This window comes from Lissotriton helveticus, chromosome 6, assembly GCF_964261635.1.
Source record: "Lissotriton helveticus chromosome 6, aLisHel1.1, whole genome shotgun sequence".
Classification (NCBI taxonomy): Eukaryota; Metazoa; Chordata; class Amphibia; order Caudata; family Salamandridae; genus Lissotriton; species Lissotriton helveticus.
In genome coordinates this window covers 180728150-180740835 of record NC_136067.1, presented here as the reverse complement: position 1 = coordinate 180740835, position 12686 = coordinate 180728150, and the positions used below count along the sequence as shown (strand labels likewise).

At 45.8% G+C, this 12686-nt stretch overlaps 1 protein-coding gene across 2 annotated transcripts in view; it reads left to right on the top strand.

Annotated features, from left to right (window-relative positions):
- The window catches only part of EFHC1 (EF-hand domain containing 1), a 297382-nt gene that overhangs the window by 226725 nt on the left and 57971 nt on the right, over window positions 1-12686 (top strand). For both annotated transcript variants that reach the window (XM_078647587.1, XM_078647586.1), the window contains exon 8: window positions 11129-11342. In XM_078647587.1, the coding sequence (XP_078503713.1) occupies window positions 11129-11342 (214 nt within the window). The remainder of the gene's footprint in view (window positions 1-11128; window positions 11343-12686) is intronic.

Genomic DNA, 12686 nt, shown 5'->3' with positions numbered 1-12686 from the left:
TGTTCTTTCTTCTACTTAAGGGATGATTCTGGTTATGACCTGTAGCTTCGTGGGAGTTAGCTGTCTTCATATGTCTCATTTGAGAAATTCGTTCTGGCATTTTGAGAGTTTTTGCTCTTAGCTTATTCACTTTGCCATAGTAGATTGTCATTCTTCTCTGTGTTTTTTCTCTATAGGTGGGCTGATGTCTTTCACATTTTAAGATGCCTCTTTGTGCAGATTATTATTTTTCAAGAACTGGGGAAATTTGTTGTGACAAAAAAAAATACTATATATTAGGTCCCATGACATTCTATATTATGTTTGTAGCTAGAAAATCTGCCACGATTTGAATAGTTGTTGTTACTTAACACAATGTCACACATTTTGTCAACCTCAAAAGAACGAAGATCTGTGTTAGCCCCATCAAGACTAAAACCTCTGATCTTCAGCTCACTTGAAAAGTTTGCCAACTGAACACAAAAAAAGTATTCTTTTGCTAGAACAGCAGCAGTATTTAAAATACTTGTTTGGCAGAAACAACCCTGTAAATGAGTTCCTTTAAAATAGACAATATCGGGCAGCAGGTGAGCTACTAAAGGTTATCTTTATGGACTGCCTCAAAGGCATCTTTGAAATGGATAGTTTACATATCAAACCAAACAGCCTTGAAAGTAACTGTGTAATAATTTTATAAAATATTTCCGAACCTTTCTTTTTCCTGCCCTTTTTTCTCTGGCAAAAGCATCCATATAATCTACCTTGTCTTTACTGCCATCCTCAACGGCCTCAGAAGGAGCTCTCGAGCAAGCATGAGAGGCTTTACATTTTTGTTTGTGTTTTAATCAGAATATAGAGCAAAATTGTTTTTGCAGTATATCTGAGATCAGCAGATGAACTCAAAATCTTTTTAAAAAGTACTTCTTGAATAGCAGTCTTCTAAGAATGAATAAGCATGTAAGACATTCTACCGATTAAAATTCATCATGTTTTTCTTTTAACGCCGCTATGTTCCTGTTTTTTTTTTTATTGCCACTATATTCCTGTGGGTTCTTTAACTATTCGAACTTTGTATGAAGTAATCATTTTGGGTACAAAAACACAATGATCCTCAGATATATGAAGCTCCGTATTGTTCAAGAAGGGTACGTGTTTCGAAATTTAGGTTTTGTTTCTATGCAGGCTGGTCACAACGCTTGATATCATTAGTGGCTCATGGGAGTCAACCATTTTCCTGCATCAATATTTTTATGATGCACAGTAGACAGGAGTTCTTGATTACATTTCATCAAATGTGGAAACCGCAGATTTTCAAAAAGGTTTCATTGAAAACTCTCTATGTACTGTGTTGGATATAACACAAGTCTTTGCGATTCCATAATTTCATTTTAATGCACCGCTATAGGACGATCCTCCCCCTCTGGAAATTGTTAATAGTGAGGATTTTTTAGGATTCAGAAAAGGCCTCCTTTCCGATATTTGGGTCCGTTTATTTAGGTGGGCTCATCTTAATCATTTGCACAGTTGATTTCAAATACTTCAGGAGACTATATTATAAATTATTATAGATTGATGACTTTATCTTAAGCACTTTACGAGAAGGAACAGGGTAGTGTACTCTGGCTCACCATTAATTCTTTGATCTCCAGATCTGTGAAATTGGTCATTTATTTATCTCAACCTTGCATCACACTTTTGAGCAATTACAATCTGATGGCCCGAGAGAATAACCATAATGTTACAGAAGGCTGTTGTGCAGTGAAGGCCTAATTACGAGTCTGGCAGTCCGAGGACCAACCACCCTATTACAAGTTGAGCGGTTGGACCATAATTGGACCGCCAGCATTTTCATGGAGGTCTTTCCTCCATAAACTGGCTTGCAGTGCTGAAACAAAGTGGGCTCGACACGGCCCCCGGTGGCCCCTCAGCCTGAGGATGCATGCGGGGGCACAGCATGTGCCCCCCTGTGTACATGTGCCCCAGTTCCTGCATGGCATGGACCTAATAGTCCATGCCATGCAGGAACCTGTGTGCCATTCCCGTTGCAGTGCCTTTTTCAAAGGCACTACATCCTTTGAAAGAGGCACCAATGTGGGAACGTCCACACCGCCAGCCCTCCAGACCACAAAATTACTTGTAATCTGGTGGTGAGATGGCAGCGCAGTCCTAAGGGCAAGATTGTGACTTTTGATGGGACGCGCGGCCTACTTCGCTGTGCCCTCCGCTCGCCAAGAGTCACGGCGCCTGCCAGGTTACAAGTCATTTAAGGGGTCTGGTGGGTGGGAGGCGTGCCGGTTCCCACAGCAGTGCCTCTTTCAAAGATGGCGCTGCCTTTGAAAAAGGCACGCACTGAGAACACCACACAGGGGCGCATGCTCATAGGTGGCACAGGGGGGCCCTTTGTTTCAGCAACGTCAGCCATTTCATGGAGGAAAGACCTTTATGAAAACGCTGGCCATCCTGAAACTTGAAATATGCACGGCGGTGCCGCAGCGGCGCCACCTGCATCTTACAATGGCCTTGACTGGCGCGCCACCAGCAGGGAACAGGGGTTTCCTGGCGGAGCCAGGGGTCCAATTACGGTCCGACCACCCAACTCGTAATAGGCCAATCAAACCATCAGTGCGACGGTGGCTGGACAGCCACCGCCGTGCCCCCACCCGTCTGACGGTCCTGGGACCGCCAGACTCGTAATTAGGCCCCCATCTGTTTAGTGCATGTCAAGAGCTGACTTGCACTGATAAACTGTCAGTTGTTGAGACAAAACATGCACCACTGCACTTTTAAACAATCGGATACCCAAAGGGTGCTCTCTATAAACGTCTTAAATGGAAGATATGTCCCCATTCTGGATTTTCCGAATGCAAAGAGGTAGCGCCATATTTTGTACATATGCTGAAATGAAAATTGATGCTTTGTTTTTTTAAAGTATTTACAACAAGGGGTGGTGATGGACAGAGTCTCTGAATTAAGCAGAATACTCTCACCCAGTCAAGAGATCAGGGCTAGATCCAACACCGTTTTTTAGCTCATTGCACCATCCCAGTTTCAGAACCTGGCTGTATGCAAATTAGTCTGTCCCTGGCCCAGTGCATCATGGGAACAGGGCAGACCAGACTACAAAAGCCAATTCTTACACTGGGAAGGAAACAAGCTTCCGGGGACCGGTTTCTGGCATTTCAGCCGTCTTCGGCCCGGCTTGCTTGAATCCTGATGGTGCAATGAGCAAGGGACTCACATATGAGTATACCCTTCCACGCTTAGGGTGGACAAAAATATTTACAACAAGGGGTGGTGATGGACAGAGTCTCTGAATTAAGCAGAATACTCTCACCCAGTCAAGAGATCAGGGCTAGATCCAACACCGTTTTTTAGCTCATTGCACCATCCCAGTTTCAGAACCTGGCTGTATGCAAATTAGTCTGTCCCTGGCCCAGTGCATCATGGGAACAGGGCAGACCAGACTACAAAAGCCAATTCTTACACTGGGAAGGAAACAAGCTTCCGGGGACCGGTTTCTGGCATTTCAGCCGTCTTCGGCCCGGCTTGCTTGAATCCTGATGGTGCAATGAGCAAGGGACTCACATCTGAGTATACCCTTCCACGCTTAGGGTGGACAAAAATATTTACAACAAGGGGTGGTGATGGACAGAGTCTCTGAATTAAGCAGAATACTCTCACCCAGTCAAGAGATCAGGGCTAGATCCAACACCGTTTTTTAGCTCATTGCACCATCCCAGTTTCAGAACCTGGCTGTATGCAAATTAGTCTGTCCCTGGCCCAGTGCATCATGGGAACAGGGCAGACCAGACTACAAAAGCCAATTCTTACACTGGGAAGGAAACAAGCTTCCGGGGACCGGTTTCTGGCATTTCAGCCGTCTTCGGCCCGGCTTGCTTGAATCCTGATGGTGCAATGAGCAAGGGACTCACATCTGAGTATACCCTTCCACGCTTAGGGTGGACAAAAATATTTACAACAAGGGGTGGTGATGGACAGAGTCTCTGAATTAAGCAGAATACTTTCACCCAGTCAAGAGATCAGGGCTAGATCCAACACCGTTTTTTAGCTCATTGCACCATCCCAGTTTCAGAACCTGGCTGTATGCAAATTAGTCTGTCCCTGGCCCAGTGCATCATGGGAACAGGGCAGACCAGACTACAAAAGCCAATTCTTACACTGGGAAGGAAACAAGCTTCCGGGGACCGGTTTCTGGCATTTCAGCCGTCTTCGGCCCGGCTTGCTTGAATCCTGATGGTGCAATGAGCAAGGGACTCACATCTGAGTGCATGCACACCTGTGCCATGTGACACACAGACATGCCCTTAGGGCATGTCTGTGTGCCACATGGCGCACATGCCTATTTTTGGGGTGCCAGAGGGTGTCAAAGTGACACCCCCTGCACCCTTGCTGAAATCGGTATTTACCGAATCTGTAAATACCGATTCGGTAATGCCCATTGATTCCTATGGGATTCAATGCCCATAGGAATCAACCCCTTGTTGTAAATATTTTTGTCCACCCTAAGCGTGGAAGGGTATACTCAGACATGAGTCCCTTGCTCATTGCACCATCAGGATTCAAGCAAGCCGGGCCCAAGACGGCTGTAATGCCAGAAACCGGTCCCCGGAAGCTTGTTTCCTTCCCAGTGTAAGAATTGGCTTTTGTAGTTTGGTTTGCCCTGTTCCCATCATGCACTGGGACAGGAACAGACTAATTTGCATACAGCCAGGTTCTGAAACTGGGATGGTGCAATGAGCTAAAAAACGGTGTTGGATCTAGCCCTGATCTCTTGACTGGGTGAGAGTATTCTGCTTAATTCAGAGACTCTGTCCCTCACCACCCCTTGTTGTAAATTGTTTTTTTAAAGAGTTTTTATTCATTCGGTACAATGAGAGTGCGTGATATTGAACCATTGGAACATTTTATTTTTTATGCCTCACCCAAAATGCATTTACGTGATAAAGTATTAGTATTTTTATCTTTGACTATTAGGCGGTTAATAATTGTTCGCATATGGATAGATGTGACAGTACCTTGTATGAATAAAATGGGAAAATTTACTTTTGATTATTTGTATGGAATCTGCAATTAAAGAACTGGGAGTAGAAAAATTGCTCACAAGGGAGGTTAACTTAAACAGTTTTTAGTGATGTTTTCAGGATCAAATAGATACATTTAGTTTAAGTTTTGCTGTTAAACTCACAATTGTAATAATATAATGCAGAATGTCATTCTTTTTGATCTGGAAAGATGTATCGATTTGCTTATTCTGATGGATACATCTGCCTGTGGAATCTTCACCTTTTGAATTATCCCAATGCACCGCATTTCAGGGAAAGTTTTCTCCTCAGCTCTCCCATGTCGACAAGGACGTCACAATGTAACGGCTCCACATGCGACTCCATGTGACGTCACTGGAGCCATAAGAAGACCTCATCGGCGTGCTGGCGTCAGTTCCCTTTATTCCACACTGTCAACGTGTAACAGTTTTTTCCAGGCTCTCCATTTCTGGGAGTTTCTTTGTTGCTGGTATTGCGACTTTGTAGCCATAGAAGATAACTACTCCTAGGAAGTTGGCTTTCAAGCCATGCAGAGAATGTGGGGGGGCAGATATTCATCACTGACCCGATGAAGATTGTTTATGGTGTCTCTTGTCGTGGCATGGTGTCTGGACATGCACTTCTTGCAAGCGCATGAATCCAAAAGCACTGAAGGAGAGGGAGGCAAAATTATTCATGGCCAAAAGGGAGGAGAGGTCGCAGGAGGTCAAGGACCGGCTCAAAGTCACCAACTCCACACACTTCGAAGAAACACAAGAAGAAGCAGCTTCATGGTTTTCGGCATTGCTCTTTGAAGGATACGACTCGGAAGTAGGTGTCCCCAAGTCCCAGATGTCATCGCAGGGATGAGATCTCTCTGACTCCGACTAGCCCGTCTCTGAGGGCAGTGACTCCACCGGCTCGAAGAGATGCAATGCCTCCACCACTGCCGAAGCCAACCACTCCATCTCTTGCTCTGGGTTATCAGGCCTCGGACCGGAGCTGAATTTAGTGCCTTCCCGAATGGCTCCTGAGCCTGTGGTACCCAATCCGACATATCCTGCTTTCCCGGCTCTGGGATTGAATCTGTCACATTTTGAAAATGTGATGCTTGGTTTGTTAGCCAGAGCAGCAAACCCTACTGGTGCGCCTGTTGGCCCATTGGGTCAGTTGGCATATTCCCTGGAAGGTTTGCCACCTCCCTTTCCCCAGGCACCGCTCATGCATTTCATGCCTATGGCTCCGGGGAGTTGGCCTCTTCCGACGCCAAGATTTTTAACGCTGTTGCAGTCTTTGGAGGGATGAGCTCCTCTAGATGGTTCATCCCCAGCGCCATCTGGTTCTGAACCGGCAATGGCTCGACCTCGACCAGCTTAGACTCCTGCGGACCTCCATTAGACGCTGATCCCGAAGTCACTGGCGCAGCCGACACCAGTTCCGAGGATGAGGTCTCAGAGAGAGGCTCAAAGACTGTTCGAGGAAGAAGAGTACCAGGAGGAACGTGGAGGGGCTGAGGAACGAGAGATTGTAGATCCTGAACTGGATTTTGTGGGTTTACAGGAGGCTAGTGGCCTGGACGCCTCTCCTGAGTGGGAGCTGTCATCACCAAAGTGCTTCCTGACACAGGAGGTGACCATATATCACTCTGTGATCAAAAAGGCTGCAGACCTCTCGGAGTTGCCTCTTTCTCCAGTGGAGATGAGATCTAATAGTATGACGGAGGTGCTCCATTCCCCTTCTTCTATTTCAAAACCTTTAATTCCCTTCAATAAGGCATTGACAGAGCCCATTCTTGATGTCAACTCCAGCGGTTTCTAGCACTGTGGCAAGGATGTACAAGGTGGCTCCGGGGGATCCTGCTTTTCTGTCTACCCATCCTTCACCTGAAAGCTTGGTGGTCCAGGCTTCGTGCTCTTTGAGGCTGTCTGCAGCTTCCTTCCCATCTACTCCTGCAGATAGGGAGTCAATGTGCATGGAGCAATAGGCAAAGAAGGTGTTCTCATCTGGGAGTATGGCCCTTAAGTCCACAATTGCCAGATGTCTTTTCGGCCACTACATACATGACCTCAGGGACTCAGCCGGGGAGGTCACCCCAAAGTTGTCCGAAAGGTAAAAGGGCACTTCTCAGAGGTGTTGTCAGATGCCCAAGCTGCTGCTCACCAAGTAATACAATCTGGTCTGGACATGGCTGATTCAGTAGCCAGGGCGATGGGATCGTCTGTGGATACTAGTAGGCATGCATGGTAGTGTGGTTCGGGATTCTCGCCTGATCTCCAGGCTACTTTGCTGGATTTGCCCTTCGATGGATCTCGCCTGTTTGGGGCTAAAGCGGATTCGGCACTGCAGCGCTCTAAGGACAGTAAAGCCACAGCGAGGTATTTGGGGCTTCAATTTCAATCCAGGAGCTTTTGGCAGTTCTGCAAGTTTTGTGGCATTGGAAACATCTTGTCCTTTCTTGCCAGGCATCGGACACAGCAACAGCAGCAGGCAAATCCATTGTACAGGCCCTACAGGGGAAAGGGCAGAGTTCATCTGCAGGGTGCTGCATAGCAGCAAATCTCCTCCTCTTCTTCTGACCCTCCAGCTGGTTTGTCAGGGAAGCAGCTCTAGCTCCACCATCCTAGAGCATACTTGTTCTGTGGTAGGAAAGGTGTCCCATTTTCTACAGCATTGGAGGTCTGTTACTACAGATCTCTGGGTGTTGAACATTATAGAGAATGGGTGCCTTATCCTTCTGGGAGTTCCCCTCCCTCGCTCCTCATCAGGGCTTTTGCTCGGAAGAGCATCTTCTGCTTCTCTAGCAGGAGGTTCTGTCATTGCTACAAAAGGGTGCAATCAAGGTGGTTCTGGAGATGGAAAGAGGTCAGGGGTGCTACTCTCTGTACTACCTGATTCCCAAAACGGACGGTCGTTTACTACCGATCCTTGACCTCAGGGTTTTTAATTTTTACCTCAAAAATGGTGACCCTGGCTCTGGTTCTTCTTGCGCTGGAGAAGTAAGATTGGAAGGTGTTGATCGATTTACGGGATGCATATTTTCATATTCCCATCCAGAAGTTGTATCAAAGGTATCTTTGTTTTACGGTGGGGGTTCAACATTACCAGTTTGCGGTCCTTCCTTTTAACCTTACTTCCGCACCACGAGTCTTCACGAAGGTGATGATGGGGGTGGCAGCTCATCTCAGAAGGTCAAGGATTCCTGTTTTATCCTACCTGGACAACTGGCTGCTCAAAGCAAAGTCGCAAGAGATGGTGCTGCATCATTTGCAGGTAACAACACAACTGCTGTTTGAGTTGGGGTTTTCAATACATCTGCGCTGTCATCTCAGCACAACCTGTTCACAGGGGCAGTACTGGACACAGTCGTGCCTTCCCGCCTCTACAGAGGATTTAAGACATCCAGGCTATGATTCCACTGTTTTAGAATAAAGCGGCTGTTCCAGTCCTAAAGGTCTTGCTCCTGCTCGGTCTGTTTGCTTCCTGCATACTGTTGGTCAACCATGCATGATGGCATATGAGGCCCCACAGTAGTGCCACCGTAGGCAGTGGTTTCAATCCAATGGAGATCTCGAAGAGGTGGTCAGAATCTCCAGAGACAGTGCAGCGGAGCTGCTATGGTGGAGTGTTCCAGGCAACCTGTCTCAAGGGAAGCCGTTTCAACCTCCTTCTCCGGTGGCCACAGTGATAATGGATGCCTCCACTCTAGGGTTGGGAGCCCATCTGGGTAATTTGGAGTTCAAAGGTCTTTGGTCTCCAGAGGAAAGATTGTTTCATGTCAATCGTCTTGTATTTGCGGGTGATACGTTTGTCTCTCAAGGCCTTCCTCCCTTCCCTTCGTGGTACATCAACAAATAGGGAGGAGTAGGTTTGTATCTTCTTCGCAGAGCGGCTCTGCGATCTGGTCCTACACTCAGGACCATTAGATTTGCGTAATCGCAAATCATCTGGCAGGAGATCTGAATGTGCGTGCAGACAGCCTCAGTCAGCAGTATTCGGCTGATCACAAGCGGCATCTCCTTCGGAGGTGGTTCTTCACATTTTTAGGATATAGGAGTTTCCTCAGTTGGACCTGTTTGCCACTCACAAGAACGAACACTGCCCGGAATTCTGCAGTCTCCAGTATCTGACGTGGGGAGCATTGGGGCTCACAGCTTTTTTATGCGTTTCCTCCCATACCCTTGATTCCTCGAGTTCTGAGGAAGATCCGCCAAGACCGGGCCCAAGTCATATTGATCACCCTGGATTGGCGCCGAAGGGTATGGTACACAGACCTCCTTTGCCTCTCATTGCACCCATCGCTCCGTCGCCCTCTCAGGGCAGACTTCCTCTGGTAGTCACAGAGGCAGGTTCTACACCCCCACATCCAGAGCCTGCACCCTCATGCCTGGAGATTGAACGGGACAACCTGTGTTCCTTTTCTCTTCCACCAGATGTGGTGGACGTTATATTATCAGCCAGAAGACACTCAACCAAATCTGTCTATTCTGGTAGGTCGGTCAAGTTTGTTAAATAGTGTGAAGAGAGATCGATTGATCCTTTGCGGGCCCATTTATCTGGTGTTCTGAGTTTCAATCTTTCCCTAGCATAACAAGTTTGTGCAGTAGCTACTGTGAAGGGCTACTTTTCTACCTTGTTTGCTTTTCTCTGTTTACCAGATCAACCTTCGTTGTTTAAATCTCCCATAGGTGTGATATTCATTAAGGGTCTCACTAACAGGTTTCCTCCCACTCCTTTTATCATGCCTCAGTGGTATTTGAATTTGGTTCTCACATTCTTGATGGGTTCATCCTTTGTACCATTACATAGTTGACATTACGGTTTCTAGTGTTTAAAACTATATTTTTGGTTGCAATCACTTATGCTAGGAGGGTGAGTGAATGGTTGGCTCTTAGCTCAAAACCTCCATTTACATCATTCGATGCGGGTAAGATGGTTCTTAGGACCAGAGCAGCTTTCCTGCCTAAGGTGGTCACTCCTTTCCATTTGGGGCAGTCCCATCACCTTACCTACTTTCTACCCTCCCCCACACCCTTCTAAGGAGGAGGAGAGACTTGATCGCCTAGACTCCAAGAGGGCAGTCAGCTTCTACTTGGACAGAACCAAGGACTTCAGGTTGGACGATTAACTCTTCATTGGTTATGTGGGTAAGATGAAGGGCAAGGCTGTCCACAAAAGAACGCTGTCCAGGTGGATCATCCTGTGGATCAAGATCTGCTACTCCTTGGCCAAGAAGGAGCCTTCTGAAGGTATTCATGCTCATTCTACCAGAGCTAAGTCTTCTTTTTCGACTTTGGCTAGAGGTGTCCCTGTGGTAGTCATCTGGAAGGCAGCAACTTAGGCCTCCCTCCACACTTTTGCAAAGCACTATTGCTTGGATTCAGAGATGAGGAGGGACGGCCATATTGCTCGTTCTGTGCTCCAGGATTTTTTGGTATAGGCAGGCAGGCACCCTCCCCCAAGAGCGGGACTGCGTGGGAATTCAACTCAAAAGGTGAGGAATCCACAGGCAGATGTATCCATCCGAAGAACAAGGTACTTACCTTCGGTAACGCTTTTTCTGGTGGATACCGTATCTCCCTGTGGATACCTCACTGGCCCACCCGCCTCCCCGTTGCCTTTTACCAAAAATAATCAATGTGTATTTTACGTGATTTATTGTTGGAATCATGTGATACTTGGCACTAGGAAATGTCTATGATGAAGAATTTCCAGGTTTGGTTGTGTTTGTATACTTTGTATACTTGTGAAAATGTTGTTGTTTCACACATTCGCCTCGAAGGCATGGAAAAAATTGGTGGAACTGACGTCAGCATACCGACGATTTCTTCTGATGGCTCCGAAGACGTCAGGCGGAGTCGCGCGCGGAGCTAATACATTGTGATGTCCTCATCAAATTGAGAGTGCTGAGGAGAAGAGTTTCTGTGGAATGTTGTGCATGGTGGTAATTCAAAAGCTGAGGAATCCAGAGGCAGATACTTTATACACCAGTAAAAGCGTTACCGAAGGTAAGTAACTTGTTCGTCTCTAATAATGTACATCATAATGCTTTAAAATATGCAATGTAAATAAACAATTTAAATGGTCTAACTTTTATTTACATAATTAAGGATTCTGTAAACCCTGAAGACAAAATTCGACGATTCGTACTCAACTACTTCTTATCGACCGATATGATCAGTATCTTTGAGCCACAAATTCGTAACTCTGGAATCATTGGAGGCAAATTTCTTGAGAGGTCCAAGGTGCCAAAACCTGACTCTCCCATGGATTACCCCATCTACTATGGGCCAGCGGACTTTGCCATTGGCTCTGTTGTTGAAGGTAGGTTAAAAACAGACTTTTGACTGCAGTTGGGTATGATACTAATTATTTTCTCAAAATGTGATTTAATATAGGAAGCAGAGGTGCTCATTGTTGACTTCATGCTGTGAGCCCACTACTTCTCCTAGAGTAATGCTAATATAAAAGCTTTTAAATGGTGTATATTCTGTGTAAAAGAGAAAATGTGGTCGCACAGCCTCCTGAAATGTACTGGGCAGCAAGTTTTCTTTAGGGAGGCAGTGCTGAATTACAAACTCTAGCTAAAATTACTATACAGTAGTTTTTAGGGACACAGGGAATCTTAAATTTAGGAGATGTGTTATTTTTCCAGTGCAAGACTTCCACCTACCTTTAGCTTCTTACACATCTCTTTAAAATAACACTGCAGCTTATGCCTTTGTTGATCAGCCAGGCTGCACGATCTGTCTGTTTTTTCAGAACAATGGCCATCTTTAATTCTTTGGCATTTGTCTGCTATTTCCTTTGCTCTTCAAATTGCTATCTGCACTTCATAACAGCAAACGCCACTCCATTCTTCTATGTCAACCTTAGACTCGCTAATATGTTCTAATACATTTATTACTTTTTTGATGTTGCTTTTATTTATATAAAATAAACAGTTCATAAAACCTTTGCTGTCATTCAGAATATTTCAAAAATATGTCATTGTAGAAGATCTCAGTGGAGGTGCTTCTGTCCTAGTTTATTCACACAACATTTAAATAGCATGATCTGTTTTTCATCACATTGCAATTTCTTCCCATCGGCCGTTTTAAAATATTTCTGGGTGGTAACTTTTGAAAGTCAGGTGTATACCTGTTTCGATATGCTTCAAGTGGGCAGTATACTTGTGAGGGGCTTGCAGCCACCTAGATTAATGACATGGACTATTAAATAGCTGCCTGGCCGCAGCATTGAGCACCAGATGCTGCCTGTTCAGGAGTGTTAGAGGCAGTCCTACTTCTAAAGAATCCCAGTAATCCAGCCTTGATAGCACCACTGCTTGAATTACTTCTTTGCGCTGCTCCACTGGTAGTGGTGGTAGTATTTTCTGAAGTTGGCAAACGTGGAAGAAGCTACTGGAGCAAACTGTGTTAATCTGTGTTTTTTCATTGCGAGTTTGTTTTCGTTATAGTCCTCATTGCTCTTTGCTGCTTTTAGTGGAATGTGCAGAGATCCCAATTCAGTTGGACACCAAGATGAGCTGCCCAAGGTGGGCTGCCCAAAATCTCTATCGCAATCTTGTCCCCATTCAACTTCCAAGAATTAAATCTTTTCCACTTTGCCACACTAGCCAAGCAGAGCTGACATTTCACTAAAATAGACCACAGTTTGCATATCATC